This window comes from Pogoniulus pusillus, chromosome 34 (assembly GCF_015220805.1).
Source record: "Pogoniulus pusillus isolate bPogPus1 chromosome 34, bPogPus1.pri, whole genome shotgun sequence".
Taxonomy (NCBI): domain Eukaryota; kingdom Metazoa; phylum Chordata; class Aves; order Piciformes; family Lybiidae; genus Pogoniulus; species Pogoniulus pusillus.
Window position 1 is genome coordinate 6,732,665 of NC_087297.1, and position 20,476 is coordinate 6,753,140.

At 43.2% G+C, this 20,476-nt stretch overlaps 1 protein-coding gene across 3 annotated transcripts in view; it reads right to left on the reverse strand.

The window, feature by feature from the left end:
- Positions 1–20,476, reverse strand: part of KLHL14 (kelch like family member 14) — a 60,299-nt gene that overhangs the window by 15,255 nt on the left and 24,568 nt on the right. For all 3 annotated transcript variants that reach the window (XR_010308380.1, XR_010308381.1, XM_064170730.1), the window contains exon 3: positions 4,326–4,415. Coding sequence is in view for 1 of the 3 variants with exons in the window: in XM_064170730.1 (XP_064026800.1) it covers positions 4,326–4,415 (90 nt within the window). In the remaining 2 variants the exon portion in view is untranslated. The remainder of the gene's footprint in view (positions 1–4,325; positions 4,416–20,476) is intronic.

Below are 20,476 nucleotides of genomic sequence, written 5' to 3' on the forward strand. Positions count from 1 at the left end.
ATTGTAATATATATTACATATACTTCACAAGTTGACAGCTTTTATGAAGGGTTCCCCCTTTTACAACAATGTATGATTACACTGTGTGTACAGTAATAATTCAACAAATGGGGCACTGCGAGGTTTGAATTAGCAATCGCTAGTAGTAAAAGCAGCTAAGAGATTATTCTTCTTCTCTGTAATAAGATCTTGAAAATGTGTATTCAAATTTACTCATAGATGCTGTGGTACTCTCACAGCCACAATAAATCACAGCACTAAGCAAAATTATGTGCCCAAAAAAAGGCATCCCCATGGCGATCTTTACGACTAGAGTATTTTTGGGTCAGGTAAAAGAAGAAATCTAAGGGAGAACATATGCTTTTCTTTCTCCTCACGTCATCTCTGTGTGGAGCATGGCAAAAAAACCTTCTGCAAATAACCAGGAGCTGCATAAGCCATCAGCATGGGGTACACAGTGTTTGCACTAGATGGTTTATTCTACCATGTACTTTTGGTGTAAGTCAGAAGGAATTACACATGTGCATCGAAGGGGGAATAGACTCTTAAGAGTTTTATTCCAAGTGTGTTAGCTAAAATATGAAACATGAGCAACAGACACCAGCTAACTAGCTTATCCCTGCTGTCAAGCCCAAGAAGTGTAGTCATGTCTTCAAGATATTAAGATTTCACCTTATTTTACATGCAGATTGACATCAAAGCAAGAAAACTGAAGCAAGAGAGTGGATGGCAATTTCCCCTAACACCTGAGACTTCAACAGATGAGGATCTCGGAAACAGAAACCTTTGTTTATGTATGTCTGACTAAAAAATTGAATTAGAGGCTTCACAGGCCAGCAGAATAACCCAACTGCATATGTCACAGATCTCTAAATGGTCACTGGGTATTCTACAAGGTGAATATTTTTGCATCGGACAAGCCTCTCGCTTTGCTCGTTTCACTCCACACTTCCTCCAGCATGTCTAAACAGACCATCAAGGCTGTAGAGAAGAATAACCACAGAGCTGGAATTTATATTCATAGTAATTTAAGATCATGTTCTACAAGAAAATAAAGAAAGAAACCATGCTGACCACCCTGTCTGGAAGCAAAGTCATCCCCTCGCTGTGTTATAGGCATGTTCCATACGAGCAGAGGACTGATGAATAATGCAGCACTTCCCTTGGAACCCAGCGTGGTGCCTGATGAGGACCAAAGCCCTTTATGCTCAACACCACTCAAACACATCTCAAGATACAGGGACACTAAGGGACACTGGATTTAGTGAAGTGGAGCTGAATTCACAAAAGAAAGCAACAAGTCACAGATGCAAGAAACAGGAAAGCAGTGACAGCAGGCATTTAACTGCCTCCAGCTCTCACTGCTTAGGACATCTATGTCTATTTCAACAAGCAGGATTTCAGAACAATATAAGTATTGATCATAAGTCTGGACATCTGGTAGGAGGTTTTCATGTTGCTGTACTCACCACACCTTCCAGAGCTCCTGGGGACTGGTGTGGCCACTGGTTACATAGAAGCTTTGTAACTGTTGTCATACAAGGCCATGATCTGAGGCCCTGGCCCTCCTAACACTACCTGTCATACACACAGCCACTACACACACCACGTATGTAGTAGTCTGTAGGGCACAGGATAGAAAGAGAAGGGTTTAGTCAGCCTGGAGTGGGAATAAAGAATAGAAATCTGGTCACTTCACGAGATGGGGGGTGAAATTAAACCAGAACAGGCACAAAGAAGAGCTGCTATGGCTACAGGAGGAACAGAAAGTTCACCTTATGGCAGGAGACAAAGAACTTGGCATGTTGCACCTAGGAAAACAAAAGCTGAAAGGGGATAGGAGTGCTCTCTGTAATACATCAGAGGAACAAATCTCCAGGAGGGCAAAATTTACTAAGCTGAAGGCCAACTTTGGCACGAGAACAAGGTGATTTAAACAGTCAAAAGAACACATCTACTGGAAATTAGAATAAGGCTCCCAGTCATTTAGAGCAATTGGATTCTGTAACAGCTTTTCAATAGCAGTAGTGAGGGCTAAAAATCCAACTGCTTTTGGAACCTAGCTCAGAAAATTTACACAATGGGACTATATGATACCTGCCACGGCAGGAAAAGGACTTGATGACCTAGTTAAGCTGCCTGGTGTAACTGGTTTGACTCCAGTTTGAGTTTGGAGTTCAGTCTGAAAGAGAATTGTATCTGTTGTTTTGTCTTGCTTATCAGTCACGAAGCTAAAGGTTTGGAAGCACCTGTCAGAAGACAGAGCCTGAGACTAGTGGTCAGAAATCAGGAGTAGCAAATCAAGACAATGGACCAAAAGGAGGCAGGTGCTGCTCTTTGTGGGAAAGTCTCTGCAGCCATACCAAAAGGTGAAGGGCTTTGAAGGTTGGTCTTCAATCTGTGCCTGTGTTCTGCAACCTGCTCCCATCAGTGTTTACTGATGCAGAGATCCCTTGTGACTGGAAAGGCACAGCCATGGGAAGATGTTACAAAGTGAGGCAGAGTGTCTCACATGCTCTCTGTGTTGTCAGGAAGTCACAGGAGCAGCATGAAGGGGCCATGAGTGCTCTTTGGGGCCTGCTTCTCAAGAACCTGCTGGTCCAATGCTGAAGAAATGTATGGTTCTCCTTCCACTGGCCTCACCTCAGGGCTAACTTCTACTGGAAAAACACCTGGCACTTTCTCCTTCAAACCAAAAGCTTTGTAATGCTCTTGCAAGACAGTTCCAGCTAGGTCCACCTGAAGCCCCTTTAGCGCTGTGATGACAGCAGACAAGGGTTTTCCCATCAATTGCAGCAGGTAAGTGTAAGTGGTTCCCACGTAGCTGCACATTTAGGGCAAGTCAATTCCAAGGAAGAACTCGCCCAGCAACTGCACAGGCAAAGTCCATGATTTCAGGTCCACTTTTTGTGACAAGATCCATTTCTCTCAAGGTAAATTTGTGAAGAGATCAGTGTCAGCAGTACTTCTACCTCTCTTATTCCTATCTTCTCTACAGAAAAACCACAGCATTGGTATTCAAAGAACAAGGAAGCTCTTGGACATCTACAGCTTGAGAGTTGATCCAGGCGACCTTAGAACTAAGGTACTGCCCCCTCCAACAAACAGTTGTGCTTAGCTCCTACCTCAGATGCAGGCTATGTACCCCTTTTAACATCCCTCCATCACCTTGAAACTCAGTTCCCACATCTTAAATTGTGGGTAGTTACACTTCTCTTCTTTTATCCTCTCTGTGACACGGTCATTTAATTATAAACTGTCTGGAACAAGCTTTGCCTCTTACTATCCATATGCCTACCACCAAGCACACCATGAGCCCTCAGTTGTTGGATGAGGCTGACAGTCCTAATAATAATTGTCATTAATGATACCAAGCTATCTCCTGGTTAATATAAAGGAAAATGAGCAGTAGAACTAAAGTCCTCTTCTCCTAAGACATTCAGTGATAGGGTGGACTGGATTGTTTGTCTCAGGTTTTAGGAAGTGAACAGATGTAACAATTTTCTATAATTTGCTTTAGTGCAGATGCTGAAATGGGGCATTCACAATAAAATATATGCAGTATATGTAATTTCAGCTGGATCCTCTGGTGTTTTAAAGTAAAAATGTGTACCTGCAAGCTGTTTTATGGTTTCTCAGTCATAATTATCTCTGCTACACAGGCTGCTACAACTACAACTCTTTCTTGGTGTGCAAGCTTTTTAACAATGTCTTGACAATTCTGTGAATTTTGCAAGGCATGGTATTCTCCTTTTGCTTTGCTCAGAAGCCTGTTAAATTGTTTAATTTCTCTTTGCAGTAAATTTATGAAGTAATCAAATCAAAGAAGGTAGCAGCAGATAATCTATACAAGAAGCTCTTGCACAAGAGTACAAAATAAGAAAGAAAAGAAAAAAGGACCAGTTTAAGAATCTCAGAGCCTAGATAATTAACACATTAACAACTTTAGCTGCGAGTATCTTGTTTGAAAATAGGAGAGAAGCATTCATCTACTGCAATTGCATTATTACATTGTGACTGGAAGGGGACTGGAAATGAAGGTTAAAATTCTTAACAGCTGCTGCCTGGTGCATGCACTTGAAAGAGTCTGTTCTGCTGCTTGTGGCAGCTCTCAAGGGATGTGGGAGCTGATGAATGACTGGAGATGCTAATGCTGAAGTATTAGATATTTATTACATCAATATCTAAAAGTAGCCTTTACAAGGTTCAACAATTAGGCTGAAGGTCCTCAAAATCCCATGTTAATGACTCTAACAGCTGATCTAACCAACAAACTGACACAGGAAGGCAGATGCTATCTGTGCCTTTTAATATTCTATACATACCATTAGGGTTCCACTGGTCTTCTCCTCCCAGCACAAACAAGAAGTTTTCCACTTCCACAACGCAGTGATGGGCACTGTTATATGGCATAACTGCAAGCAAAGCAAGACATTTTGGTCAGCTCAGGGCACTGTTTCCATCAAGTATTTCCAAAAGTACAAAATACAGCACTGAAATTACATCTGTATGGCATAGCAGGGCAGTGCATCACCACAAGCATCTATGTCCACAGCCTTAGAAGCAAAGCCACTTCTTTGCAATCTTTGCTATTTAATCTTGCAAATAGGTGGGGGAAAAGCTGGAATTCTGGACTCTCAGTGGCCCTGCACCCCTCATGCCTGCCCAAGTGCTATTTCCCTACGAATCAGCAGACACTGGGAATCCTTGTATGTTAGGAAACATTAAAAGAGCCTCAGCCCAGCTTTGTTCTGCGGGCAGTGTTTCCACAAGAGGAGTCAGTCTGTTCGGTGGCTTTCTATTACACAGCAATGAACAAGCTGCATTTCCATACAGTTTTAAGTTTTTAAATTAAGGTCCTGCTGATTTAATGCCTTTTCCAAATGTATACGCTTAATTTCCTGTACAATGCCATTAGCAGCACAATCACACATTTTCTATTCATCTAATCAGGAAGCCCTTCATTAACAAAGATCAAAACTGTGGCATTAAGGTTTGCAGTATCTCTCTATTATTATTATTATTATTTTGGAGGTACTGTGATTGCTGTGAGCCAACTACAGTTGCAATAATCTATTTTTTAAATTTACATTTGCCACTACAAATGCTAAGAGACAAAGCCAAGGACTTGTTTTATATATATATAGAGAGAGAGAGTCACATATCATTGCCATGCACCATACAGAACTATCGTGATATCGTGTGGTAAAAACACAAACTTAACACTGCCTTTACTTATCCTACCACATAGAGTAGTTTTGGCCCAGTGACACCAGTAGGAAAAATGATGTCCTTGTTCAGCTCATCATATGGGCACCTTAAATCTAGGTGAGGACAAATGGGGAGGTGATGTGCATGTACAGGCAGGGAACTTATTGCTTGACACGGATCAACAGAGCACTTAGGAAACCAGTGCAGTGGGAAATCAATATGACTCAGGGCCAGCTCTTACTTTGTGCTCTTTTGCCAATGCCAAAAAAAAAAAAAAAAAAGAAATAAAAAAATAGAGGCAGCCTATCTCACACTTGGATTATTTTGGGTGATATATCTCTCATTTCATTTGTTTTATTATCTTTTATTTTTCTCAGGATGCAGCTGTGCAGTATAGCATATGCAAATAATAATAAGAAGAAACAGGCACAGCTTTGTTATTTAGGACACATTTTCTTAAAGATCAAGTGGGCTCATTTCAGCTTCTTGCTGAAGGGTTTTTTTTTTTTTTGCCAAGGCAACAATGAATAAGTAAGGTATGGTTTTAGTTTCTAGTAAAGGTCGAACATCATTTTCATAGTCTGTGCTCTTACACAAGTCATGGAAGTGAAGCAGTTCTTAAATTGGGCAGCCAGGTACAGCAGAAGTTCACTAATTAAGGTTATTTGTTACTACTACACTTCACATAACTGGGAAGTAATCCTATACTGGGCACTGCGTAAGACTTCATACTGCCTAGATTCCTGCAGTGGGATGGAGGAATGAAAACTCTTTTTAGCCTTCATATCATATTTATCTCATTCTTTAACCTCAGATGTTTTCCTATTTTAAAATTTTCTCTCTCAACCCCCCAGCACTTCCCTTGATTTTGTGTAGTACATAATGAATTTGGGTCTCCCACAGGACATTGTCAGTCTTCCTTATGTGCTTTCTGGGACTCCTCCTCTCAAGAAGAAACCCCCCAGGATCAGTCTACAGAGATTTCAATTCTTAGCTAATGCAAAGCTCTATTATGGTTTTCAATTAAGCTCAAGCCAGTGCTTGAAGCCTCAGCCATGCTTTTCCTTGGCCAGTCTGGAGATATCCAGCATTCCTCAAAAGAACCCTCTGAAGGCAACACACAGAAATATTTTTCACATGTGTTTCCATTTCTGCAAACACTTTATTTATCTTCCATGCTGACACAAACAGTGCCAGTAGAGAAGGAAATTATGTTTTAAGCTTTTCTGCTGTTCCCATGCATATAAACTATGCAACAAGACTCCCACATTTATGATGATAATTAAACCTTGAAAACTAAGGGCTTAATCCTGGCTCCTACTTAACTTGATGGCAACGTTCCCACCGACAAGGAATTTGGCCTAAATGACCCAAATTACCACCAGTAACTCAGAGGAAAGCTGAAGGGAAGCTTGCCTTAGAAAGGAAGGTAGTATTTGGGCTTCAGAAGGAAAGGTGACTGCAATAAAACACTGCAGACCTTTACTGTGACCTTTGTTTTTCACACAGCTTTGGGGAAATCTCTGTTGTTGGTCTCATGAATCTGCACATGGGGCTGAAGGAAGCTGAACAGAACAGGGGGAGAATGGAGCAAAAGGTGGACAGCTAAGAAAGAGGGAGTTTGGACACTGTAACTGTGAGATTTCCAACAGCACAGCCTTTCTGAGCACTTTCAGAGCCCCTCAGAATGATGAGTTAGGCACAAAAATCAAAACTATGGGAAGGAACATTTCTTTTTTTACCACTGTAAAATGCTTCTTGAAAGCACCAAAAAGCTTATACTATAAACCATAACTCCTTATGAACACACACCCATTTAGGATCTAAGTTTTCACAGATACAGGCAAAATTTGGTGGCAACAAGCATGGTAAATTCAGCCTCCAGTATGAACAATCTTCTCACTGGGCTTGCCGGGGTGTAACAGGAAGAATTTGGTCCATCACGCGGCCTGGCCAGGCTGCTGCTTTCCATAATTCCATACGACCTTTTGCCTGCTGTTTTGCTTTAATGAAGTGAAAATCCCACCTTTCCTTTTTCCCTTTCAGCCCAGTGGAACACCTGCCTGCCCCACAGAAAGGGTATTTGAAGAGAAGTTTGTACGCCACGCTCAAGCACAGCCCGGTGTGAGTTTTTAGCGTGTCAGTCAGTGAGTTAGAGGGAAAGGGTAAGGAGAAGCTAATCAGGATGAAATGAGATTAAAGGCTGTCTAATTTTACAGCAACTGTGATCCATCAGCCACTGTGAAAGTGACAGTGGAAATGAATGATGGAGACAGACAGGTGGGGCTGTACATTTCACTGATTTATCCTCAAATGCACTGGGCCTTATTTTATTGAGTGAACATGACCGCATTTATCATGACTGTCATCTAAACCCACTTCCCTCCATTTAAAAAGGTCACTTTACTAGGAGGGAGTAGGATAGAGGCACTTTCAAAACAGATTTCAAATTTAATAACACATGTTTATAAAACCCTGTGCAAGAATTCTCAACTTTATTAAAGGCCAATTTAAAAGGAAGGAGAAAAGACCATTAAGAAGAGGAGAAGATGGAAAAAAAGCCATGGTCATCTAAGAAAGGTGCTTAGCTACCAAGGTGATAGACACCAGAGCATTATGTGAGATGGACTGATGCAAACAGATTAGCTGGAGCAGGCAGAAACCACCTCTTCTAAGCCCCTGCCCCTCACATACCCTTTCCAAAGCTCATCAGGCCCATGCTTAACAAACTTAAGCTTTCCTGGACCAAGAGCTCAAAGTAGTTCGTGCAAGCCCTATAGAAGACAACAGCCTCACCAGCTCCCTTCCCATGCAGTTTGTGCATGATTAGTAGCAGACCCTAGGTAAGGTGGGAAGTAATTCCCACCTGCAGAGCTTTCTCAGGTCAAAACCAAATGGGTGATTTATACTTGAGAATAGTCTGGAAGGCAGTGGAGTCCAAGACTGCAGTGGTGTTGGCTAAGAAATATTTTACTACATAAATACCAGCGACATTGTGCAGGAGGTGACACTCATGGACGTTCTTCAGATGCAGGTGGAAGACACAGCAGCATTCTGCACAACAGGCTACCTGTCCCAGGCAAAAGCTCCTCACAAGCCAAACCTCAGTCAATGAAGGGTGCCAGATAATGTTCTGGGACCTGCTTTCTAAGACAGAGTCTACAGCTTAACACTAAATACTTATGAAACCAGGCACTATCAGTCACGATGAAACGACATTTCAGAGGCACCTCCAACTCTTGTATGGAGGTGACAGTGACACACCTCACTTACCAACAAGCAATATTGGCTGTTGCTCATCTTATCCAGTTTTGCCTGGCTTCTGCCACAGCTAGGAAACAACATCTGCTTGTTCTTCACACATTAATGAAGAAGGCATCAATTCCTCCTTCTTACACCTTCCACTGTCTAGTAGCACTTCAACGCTAACTAGCAGGGAAGAGGGTACAGGAATAGTGTTTTTAAAGACAGGAGGAGGGTTGAGCTTTGGTTCCAGGAGATGTGAGAGCTGTGATACAGCCCATAGCTACTCCTCTGCTCTGCTACAAGCTCCTTTCAGAAATGGCACTTGATTTTCTACTCAAAGGGGTTTGTTTGTTTGTTTTTAAATAATAATAACAAAGAAAAATAATCCAGAGATTTTTCACTGGCCTGAACTGTTCAGCTGCTTGGAGTACAAGAGGTACCATGAGGAAAGCCAAGAAATCTCTTCCACAACTACTGCACAGCTTGAGCACAGCCTGTTCAAGACTCAGCACACACCAAGAAGCCATGCTTACTATCGCTAATGACCTGTGCAGATGACGCAAGAGAAGGGAGTCTGCAGAAACACGATGTCATTACCAGAGGACATATGGAGTCAGTAATGACCTTCTGCAATATTAACTGCCTAACCTGTTGGCTACAGAATATTCAGCTCCTGCTACCTGAAAACTGGTTATTTCCACAGCTCTCCAGAGGGCACAGTAACCCGAGATGATGTGTGTTTCCAGTACAGAAGACACCTACAAACTTACTTCAGGAGTTCTGCTCTTGGCAAAGGCACAATATTCATTCCACTCTCAATCCTCTTCCCAAAATGCTGGCCAGACCACAGCTGGTCCAATTATTTCTTGACAACAGAGCATTGGATGCTGTTCACCTTTCATTGGCTCATACATCACCTGCAGAAGACTACGCCTTTATTACCAAACATTACTTGTTATTTCTCACCAAGGAGGTTATACAAATAACACCAGGATCCCTCAGTGAACTGATGACTTCCATTGTTTCTTATCTAGTAACTGTGGGGAAAGGCTGCCCACAATAAGCATGAAATTCTAGCCTTGGTGAACACGGTGGGAGTTCTGCCACTGGCTTTAAAGGCATCCAGTTTTCACCCACTGCTATTTTCTGCTGAAAAGATAATGAAACAAAGTTGAAAGAGGAGAATAAAAGAACAATAGATGGCAAATACCTCTGTTAACATTCCTATGGTCATCTGTAGCAAATCTCCAGTCCTCTCCACTCTATGGCCTTGCCTTGTGGCTGGACTTTGGACCCATGTTGAGGCCATTCCATGCCATGACACATACCCCTAGATGGGAGTGCTGCTGTTTGAGTGAGGACTGCAGTCCAGATTTTACCCCAAATATGCATGTCCCTAACAGCACCCCAAGAAAAAAAAACCAATAAGCTCTTGAATGTCATAGAATAGCATAGAATCAACCAGGTTGGAGGAGACATCCAAGATCATCCAGTCCAACCTAGCACCCAGCCCTGTCCAATCAACTGGACCATGGCACTAAGTGCCTCGTCCAGGCTTTTCTCAAACAGGGATGATAACCTCCCTGGGCAGCCCATTTCAATGCCAATCATTCTCTCTGCCAACAACTTCCTCCTAACATCCAGCCTAGACCTCCCCCAGCACAACTTGAGACTGTGTCCCCTTGTTCTGTTGCTGGTTGCCTGGCAGAATTGCCCAACCTTACCTGGCTACAACCTCCCTTCAGGTAGTTGTAGACAGCAAGGAGATCACCCCTGAGCCTCCTCCAGGCTAAACAACCCCAGCTCACTCAGCCTCTCCTCATAGGGTTTGTGTTCCAGGCCCCTCATCAGCTTCATCACCCTTCTCTGGACACATTCCAGTATCTCAACATCTCTCTCGAATTGAGGAGCCCAGAAGATGCCCCAGCAGAGCTTAGTGCTCTTATGACCACCAAACTGGTCTTTCCAAGACAAGGAAACAATTGTCTTACTGCTGACACTTTTCCCATGACGGACAGAATATGATTTATAGTATTCTTTTTGCTCAGGGTAGACAATAAAAGCCCACTATAAAATGTACTAACTGCCAGGAAAACAAACAAAGAAGGGAACACAGGAATCTATCCACAAAAATTAAGTAACACCCAAACCTGTTTCCTCCAATAGAAACCAGGCAGAAACTTTGCTCTCCTACATCTCTCCACACAGATGGGCTCCCAAGGATGAAAAATGGCAGATCTACAGGCAGTTTTCAAATTCAGGGAGGGAAAGTTGACCAGGAGAGCAAACCTACATACTTATGTAGAACTGGCACAGATCATTTGCTTTGTGAATCTATGCACAGAAGCTGAAATGAGAATGCATGTCTGAAAAAAAAATTAAGTCCATTAATAGATTTGGACTCAATTTACGTTATTTTTCTTCTGCTTTCTGTAACAATAAATGCTGTGATAAATGTATTCTTATGCTTCATCATAATGATCTGGAAAGCTCACTCTATATGAATGCTCAGACCAGAAATTTTGTTCTACCTCTTCACAAACTTTTGTTTTAGAAAGCATTCAGTCAGGAAACAGAACTAAAAACGTGTTTCTCAAAAACTGAACACCAAGCTAAGTATCACAGTACAAGCAGCTGCTGTTTAAATCAAGCACTATCAAAATTCCTGGCCTGGACCATGCTCATACAAGACCACAAATAATTCACAAAACACACCCTAGGGCTGCTGATCAACAGGCTGAAAGGTCAGGTTAATTTAAATCCCTGGCCACTGCAGGAGTCAACATGCACAGCAGTGTGAATTGAAGCTGTTGTGATCAACCCCAAATATGCATAATTAAGTAATCCCAACTGGCTTCCATTTTCAGTTGAAGTTAAGTTTGCAAGAATATTGTTCATGCAAGTATCCTTTCCTGTTAGTCAGGAGGAGAGAAGTGAGGGCTGAGACACAGAGTCTGCATCAACGAACTGAGGCTTGGACCGGGCTCTGGCGTGGAGATTGACATCAAGAAAGGCAGGTATGTCCTGAGCTGCATGGGATCCTGTCCCTGCCTTTGCCACATGATTTTACAAGGTGCTAGACAAGTGCTTTAAGCTATTGTTTTCCATCACTACCCATCTCCCCTGTCCTGAGCACACCAATTGATGTACGCTTCATTTCTGGAGAGCTTGATCTGCTCCCCCTGTGTCTGATACACAGGAGCACTCCATGCTCACTGCTCTAGCTACCAAGTAAATGGGAGAGGCAGGCTGAAAAATATGGAAGTGGGCACCCTGAAATAAAGGCTCCCTTTGGCTTTAGCCTCATGGCACCTCTGTCCCTCATCTGCAAAGCAGGAACAATGACAGACCAAGCTCCTCACAAACAGGATGGTGCAAAAACACCATTGGGAATGTCAAGGAAGCAGCTGGCCCCGGTGAAACGTGTGAAGGAAGCCTTGTGAACAATCCTGTCTCCTCAAGACTTCAGTGTGACAGGCAGGCTCGACTTGCTGAACAACAAAGAATAAATGGTGGGAGCAGAAATTCGGCACGGCCCCTTCTGTGCACCGACATGCGACAAGGAATGGTGTGTGATATCACTGGAGATTGTATCTTAATGCTCATGCAAACAGAGGCCGATTTAAGGCTGCCGAAGCCGCTCAGATCTCTCATTTCCTAACTCCGGAGGGCTTGGCACTGCCGTCTGTCTGCCGCTCCTGTCACGCAGGGTGCCAGTCCCTCGAGTGGGATCCTCCCTGGCTCTCACAGGCAGCTATCGCCTTCCTCATCCCCCAGCTGCTTCAGCATCTCTGAATCACCCACATCGGTGCTTTGGAGTACAAAGTACACCGAGCCCAAGGCCGGAGCTGCAGAAGCCTTCCTCCGGCTGCTGTGCCGCAGTTCCCTCTCACCGGCAGTCTGAAGCTAAGCCACTAGATGGGGTGCGATGTGCTGGGCTCCCCCCACCCCGGGAGAGGCATTTCCATCATCTTTTGGCTTCAGGTTTTGCAGCCAACCAAAAAACAAAGGAGGTGAAAAACATCACACACACACAAAATCCCATAGGCAGCTTCCTCCCAAGCAGTGAACTTCTGCTTGTTCCTGGCGTTGGGCATCAAAGGGAGCACAGCAATCGCAGCCAGCGCTCGGCACATGGATGGTGCCGGGTGCTGAGCCCCGCTGCCTGCACTGGGCACGGCAGGCGCTCAGCTCTGGTAGGGCTCTCAGTCATACCTGCTTTGCCTCCTCTTGACTCAGCCACCCGGGGCAGGCCGCACCAGGCTCAGTCAGCGGTTTCCCTGGCAGTCCACACTCGTTCCTCTGCTGCTCCACATGCCAGCCCTAGCCCCACACCGCGGGCAGAGCTCCTTGCCCACCAACACCCTGCCAGAGCTCTCCCCCTCCCGCTCCGTCTCAATAACGATCTGGAGGCTGGGGAAACAACACGCTGGCTTTTGACAAAGAACATGCTTCCTCGTTGCAGGGGTAAGGAAGGGGAAAGAGGGCATGAGGAAATTGATGCCAAAAAAGTCACCTACAAAATTAAAGGGGAAAGACTAAAAAAGAATCCTTTTTAGAACAGTCACTCCTTGCCGGTGGAGTGTTTTACTGAAGGTTAATGCCAAACTGAACTGCACATAGGTGGTCAGATTACAGCTCTCTCCCCATCTCCTTAAAGAGCAATTTTTTGGGGAGCATGCAGAAGCTGAAGCATGCCTGTTCCACCAACAATGTGCAAAGGGGATGGGTATTTACCTGCAACACACTGCTGCCAACTCTCCCATGCCCAGCTGCTTACAAGAACTCAGGCATCACCCATCTCAGTAGCACTACTTATTATTAAACCCGCATCCAAAACAACCAGGCAATACTTTCCAACATTTAGCTTTCGCCAGCTTCCCACAAACATTCAGATATCCTAGATCCCCTATATAGCACCTTCTCACAACCCAACCCAGCCCTGCAAGCTCCTGCAGGCTCCTTCTTCTTCATGGCCAAAGGAAAGAGAGCAAAAAAACAAGATCATGTTGAAATCTTCTCTTTTGCTTGTCTGGTATGTGCAGAGAAAATCCTCCCACTCAGCACAGGAAGACTGCTGACCTGAGGGCAGCTTCTGGGGATACTCCTAACACAGGGTAGCAGTACTGACAGGGGTCAGCATACCCTCCGTTCTCCTCTTTACCCCAGCAATAGGCTAACCTGCATTGTGATGCACCTGATTAGGCAGGATTACATTTTAGCTGTGAACTGGGAGATGAGCACGGGCAGAGAGGCTTGTGCTGTCCAACAGTATGGCCTGTCACATACCTTGTGAGTGAAAACTCAACCTTCATTTCTGATTAATTTGGATTTTCACAAAGAGCTAGAAAAAATGTGGCAGGAAAAGAAAGGCAAATGAACTAACAAAGTGCACTTGAGTTCTTTGATTCGCACAGTAAAGACTGCCAAACTTGGCAGTGCATCACTACCAGATATTAACATAGACCAATCCTGTCCCAGGAGTTTGTAGTCTTCCTTTAAATCAGGACAGAATACAATCCCAAATGCAGTGCACATCATCACATATATTCACACGGATACTGCTAAGTTACCACTGACACAAAGAGCTCTGATTCATACTACAGAGCACAAAGAGATCATCAACACAACCGCTCTGGTTTAGCAGTGTGCTTGTGAAAGCCACCACTGGTCAGCTGGGCTGCAATAACTGCTTCCCACCTCTTACAACTCACAAAGCCACTACCTTCAACTGCCTCAAAGCACTGAGGAGATTGTGTAACAGAGTACAATCTACCCCACATTGGTAACCACCTAGGAACAGAAGCACTAGCAGCCACTGTGGTTCAACTAGTGGGTGCTCCCTTGAAGAAAAGCAGTCAAGCTGGATCTCCTGCAGTCCTTTGTAACAGAGCTAAAAATACTCCACAGATGTCACACAAACACTAATAGCAACTACCTGCAAAACGAGCTGGTGAAGTCAGCCTATGACATATGCCAATGGACCTTATTTACACTGCACAAATCCACTGGAATGTTGCACTGACTACACACACCCCAAGAAGCAGTGTGGCATTTTTATTAGAGAAATACCTTCATTAAAATTCTGTAGAGCCTTTGAAGACAAACTTTAGACGTTGAGCCTGCAAAGACAAGCTCCATATGGTCAGCTGTATGTAGCCTTTCAAATGATAAGTCTTCTGATTTTCGTTTTCTGACATAAAGAAGCACTTTTTGGTGTTCTGCAAGATGTAGATCCTTTAAGCAATTACAAAAAGCTGTTTGGGACACTTGCTGAGATCTGTGTCATTGGAGGCTCACAATTACATTCATTCTTGCTGCAATACCGAGATGCATAACCATAGTTTGGATAAAGATGAATACTAAGCATTTCTGCAAAAATCTTGTCTTCAAATCACATTACAGATCTTGTGGCCTTAATTATTCGTTCCCTGCTCTACAGTACAAGTGCTGATAACCCAAAACATTTTCAAAAATTACCATCCAGATCACTAAATCCAAGCTGCTACATATGCTTGATGCCCCTTCAATTTACTTTCTTCAATTTACTTTCAATTTACTTTTAATTTTCAACCAGAAGATCAAAACCTCCCATTTAAAAAATAATCAGTTGAATCACAAAGCTTTGTCTTAATACACTAAATGTGCAAGATCAGAGATAAAATTGTTGGCAACCCTGCTAATGTAACTCTGCAGCAACTTCCCTGAAATAATCAGAATTAGACACTCAGTTAGGCTTTGTTTAGACCCAGGACAAAGAGCAGTGTTATTGCTGTGCTCCGAGGGGATAGTCCCAGGATAAGACTGTGAGTACTGGAATTGTTAATGGGATAGCAATACCTGAACCAATTTCATGGTACTGATAGCCCCAACTGGTGTACCCTTGTTTCAAAGGTTGCAGTTGGTCCAGGGCCTGACTTCAGCAGATGCTGTATCTGCTGGTGGCAGGAAACAAGACATTAAGAAAGCATTGACAAGTAGGTAAATCAAATATTTCTTTCCAAATTCTTACTATCTGCCAGTGGGTTGCTCCAGTGGAAAACCATCAAACCATGTCTAAGGAGAACAGACATTAAATTCACAACAGATTTCATCCATAGATTTCATGGAGCGCTATGAATTTGGTCCACACAGTTCACTTTTCTTGCCTCTAATAGCCTAGACTCTCCTTTCTTTGTGTTTTTGTTTTCCTGTGACACCTGCACAACATTTTTGCATCAGCTGGAACAAAATCCAGCTGAGGACCCAGTGGGCAGCTCTGGTCTCTGCCCTTCCTACCCAACTATGGAAGTTCTAGCAAAGTCAACCAACCTAAACTGGACACTCCTTCACTCTGCCTGCATCTTCCTTGAGGCTCCTTCCACACAAAACTGGGACACAATCCATTAGTCTTCCAATACCTAAATGCTACCTCTACAGCCTTGCTTCTGCAAAGAGAAGTTTTCTGTACAAACCCATCTTCTCCTGGAACAGCAAGTTCAACATTATTCAAACCAGTTTTATTATTTGAAGATGTAATACTGAACACTACTGGTCTGTGCCACTTAAAGCCAGGGGACTTCTCTCCAAGGCATCAAGTATTTCCTCTGAGGACAGTGAATTATTTTCCTATATTGAAAGTTTCAAATAACAGCCCTCAAGTGACAACAACTTCAAGTGGGCACCAGCACTGTTTTATGTGGGGCGAAACCTCCTTCCTCCACAGCTCTGCCTGTCTGAGAGGAGGCCAGGCTGTTAAAACCACGCAGCTGGAGTGAAGCCAAATCATGGCTTCAGGAAAAGGGAAGCTATGTCAGGGTTTTACTGCTGTTGTAGATCTTTGCAGTTAAGAAAAATCAAACTTCTGAGCACCAAAATGATAATTTCCTGGAGCTATGCTGGAGACAGCCCAAGAGCTGACAGAAGGACAGTGGCTCCAACCTTGCTAGGTGAAATGTGCCCAGTATAGAGAGCCTCTGAAACACCCCACACATTAACAAGGTTTAAATTGAAGTCTTGAGTGCTGTGTAAGCTCTGACATGGGACACCTCTGCCCTGAATGTATCTGTCTTTCCTGGAGCTGAAGTGAGTGGGATCCAGTAAATGCCCAGCTGATTCCAGCAGTTGTCACACTGCTGAACAGAGCCAAGTTTAAACGAGCTCATGCAGACTTTAGTGGCAAAACAGCTGGGAGACAGGAACTGCAAGGGGACTAGCCAGAAGGCTGGGATCTGGACACCACAGATCATCCAGCTCTGTGCTACTGGCTGCTAGAGTGCTTAAAGCAATTGTAGTTCTCTGGAGAGAGTATATAGATAAAACTGTGTCCTACGTTAACGCACCATCATATAGAGCTGTTTGCAGGCAGTACTTAGTAAAGTATTTAAGCATGTATTTAAACACCCTGCTGAACATCAGTGTGATTAATACTTTGCTGAATTAGAGATATGATATGAATACATTTTTCTGCTGTTGTAATTTTTCATTATATACACTTATAAGCTGGCCATAAGGATTTCCCTTCAGTTCTGCATCCAGAAAATGTGTTAACTTAGGAGTCAAATTCTGCTTTAGCTGTGCCTGCGCAATGCCTTTCACATGCATGAGGGCAGAAGACTGCTCCATGACCTTTAATTGGACATTTTTTCCTAGACTTTAATGACTTGTCAAGGAAAGTACCCAAGTGGTTCTTTCTTTCTGATCTGGCAGCTCCTCTCATATTCCCTTTACATCATTTCAATCAGAAGAAAATATCTTTTATATATGGTACATATTTTTGTTAAGGCTGTGCACACACAGCTGCTGCTGCTGCTGAGTACAGGTGTGAGCCACACACGGTTATTCTACCTGTAGAACTGGGGGAAGTGGAAGAGAAGAAACACAGCCTTTACATCACTTGCCATGGTAATTCTATTTAAATGTGTTTTAATGATTTCTAATTATATAGTTTGCTAAGCCTCCCCACCTAAAGTGAGGTAAGCACATCTCTCTCAATTTTCCTTTCCTGCTTAACCCAGGGAAGAGCATTCACCACCTCCTAGTTTCCAGGTTTTGAGTCGATCCTTCCTTTCCTTTCTTCCTCCCTTTCCTCCTCCTTTCCCTTCCCTTCTGAAAACGATCAGAACCCAATGCCTTGTCCTACCCTTATACATTAAGGTGGTTATTTTTACGACTGCAAAACTGTTTCTTCACTTGCATTTATCTAGCTTTTCCTCACAAGGAACCAAGCATGACTTAATGGTTGTAGCTGCGGCCATCCCAGATTTGAAGACTTTTTTCCCCTTAAATTAAAACTAAATCACACATATTAAATCCATTATCTACTTGTAACAAAATGGGAAATTTGAAAATGATACAGTCACAGATAATTTGTTACTGCAAAGGACAGGCTCACACCAGCCACTGGAAGCTCTGGGTGCTTGCTGAGCTCAGTGAGTGCCTGTGTAGGCCTACCCAAGTTCACAGCTAACAAATGTTCACACCATGAAAAGGATCTCAATTCCTTTTCACTGCCCCTCATACCTCTCAGCAGCTCCCCAGAAGCCTCAGTGGGGGTTTCTCCTGCCAAGCATCTGAGGTGCTGGGCTTGCTTCCACACCTCAGCTCTCAGGCACAGATCACAAGGGTTCAGGTTAGCTGGGGGCAGTGCTCTCAGAGGGTTCAAGGTCACCTCTTTTTTTTAACCTCTGGGGGTGATCTATTCACAGGCAAAGTGGCCAGAGTCACAGGGCTTGCTTGTACTACAGCTGCCTTTGTTGCTTCTGCTTGCCAAATACTAGAGGACACCAGTTGTCTGGAGTGATTGGAAGGCATATGTTAAAGTAATTAATTCATTTGCCCTAAAAGACTGAGGCCAGGATTTGTACCTTTGCTACTACTCAGCCTGATCTTAAGCAATGGGATTTCCACAGTCTCCCATGGGAGACTATTCCACAACCTAATAGATCTCAATGTCAGGAAGTTTTTTCCTGATATTCAGCCATAATTCATATCTATGAATTACGAGCTACTGTCGACATCACACCCATTGAGGCATTCCTAGAGTCTGCTTCATTTAAAATTATATGCTCTAGTTATGCAGGGTTTCTGTGTACTAGGGCAAAATGCTTTTTCTGCAGGTTAATTCATTACTATTCAATTTGCTAACACTTTTTTTTTCCCCTCGGTGTGAACAGTGGTTCTGCAGTTGCACACCCTATAGTAGCACAATCCCCATCTGAGAGTAGAATCACAATATATAAATATGACAAAACAACACACCAAAGCCCATCCCTGTAAAGACATATTAGTCTGTTCTTGCAGATCCTCCTGCACTCAGGTAAATGAAAGCAGTAGCTCATACAACACCTGGTATGAGACTGAAAGCTTAGGAAAAAACCCTCTCAAGTCCATAATAATTTTTACTCCTGTCTTAAACAGAGGGAAGGAGCAGTAGTAGGGGGGTGAGTAGGGAAGGGGGAAAGGGTAGGGAAGGAAAAGGAAAAAGGAACTTAATCAAGCAGTGAGAAAACAGAGGAAAATTGACCAGAGAATGACTTCCTACAAACAATGAGCTGCTGCAACGCTGCAAGGACATACAACAGCAAATCAAGTTGGGGATGCAAAATGTGCACCGACCTCTTGCCACTGGCAGCACTTCCCAAACTGAGAAAGATAGATTGAAAATAACTGTGCACAAAACACTTCTTGGAAGGAAACTGCTTTTTGTTGCAGCAACATTTGAAAGGAGGAAAGAATGTAAACTGTGTATCCATTTCTGAAAGAAGGCTGAAGACTTCTCTGAGGATTTGTTCTGATTACGTTTTGCACAGCTAGAGGTGCTCTGCCATCTTGTTTGCAGCCCATCTGTACATAAATACACTGTCAGATCAGACACTGAAAAAAGGGAATGCTTTCCAAGGCAAGCAACTAGAACCACACCAGAGTTCATTTTCATCTCCATGCATGCCTAGCTCTCATTAATGCTACATAAATCCTGGAGTGTGTAAGGTGTAAAAAAAATTACTCTTTGTTACATTTCTCTTTCTCACTTCTATGTTCTGACTTCCCTGTATGTGTGAGGTGTGTAGCTTATTGGCAATGTCTGACCACACTGAATAAAACTCCTAAATACAAGCTTAAAGCTGGATAGTTGCACTGAGCAGTCACCTTTTCTGTGTACTAATCTCTCATCTTCTGTGACTGCATTTTGCTGGCTTTGAATCTTTAAAAAGGGAGCAAATATAAGAAGTGAGTTTAAAATTAGCCTTTAATGCACTGGGTGTATTTACACCTGAGCATGTGCATGTGTGTACAGGCACTTGTACAACTTCTATGTACATCCACCCCATTTACTGTATCTGTCTAGTGGGTAATGTCAAGAGTTCTGCCTTAGCAATATGCTAATGCTCACTCAAGCTTTTCAATGCAGTTCTGAAACCATCCTCCACACAGCACTGAAGCAGAAGCTGCAGCATTCCCAACCGCTGGATAAATGGTGTAAGAGAGGTGAAATTTATCAGGGCTGCCAAGAATTGTTCATCAACATGTATTTTGGACTAACATAAAGTGTGCACTATTCTCATCAGTGGCAAAAAGGCAGGAAGAAATTACAGCTGGCATATGTCAAGAGATTTAATCTGTCCATTTGACCTGACCTGACTCACTCTTTGTGAACACTATTTCTTTTATTCAGTTACCAAGTGATTGGGGATAAATTGAGGGAGGAAATCTTTGCTTCTAACACCCTATCATTCTTCTAAAAAGTAGAAGTTCTACAGTGGGTGAATTTAATTATTTAAAAGATGTAACATTTCCAAAGGCACATTATGTGCTAGGCATCTAGTGGTACCTAAAGAGGCATTCATGCCTTTGAAAATGTCTCCCAAGACCCTCCAAAGTAAGTGTATAAATGCTGCCTGCTCTGTAAGTAACCAACCTGGACAAGAGAAATCTGAAGACAGCACTTCAGTACATGAAGAACCAGGGACTCCAAAGTCATTTCAGAAGAGCAGAGGAAAAGGACTCCTGCTTTTAATTTGCCCAGGAAGTACAAAGTATC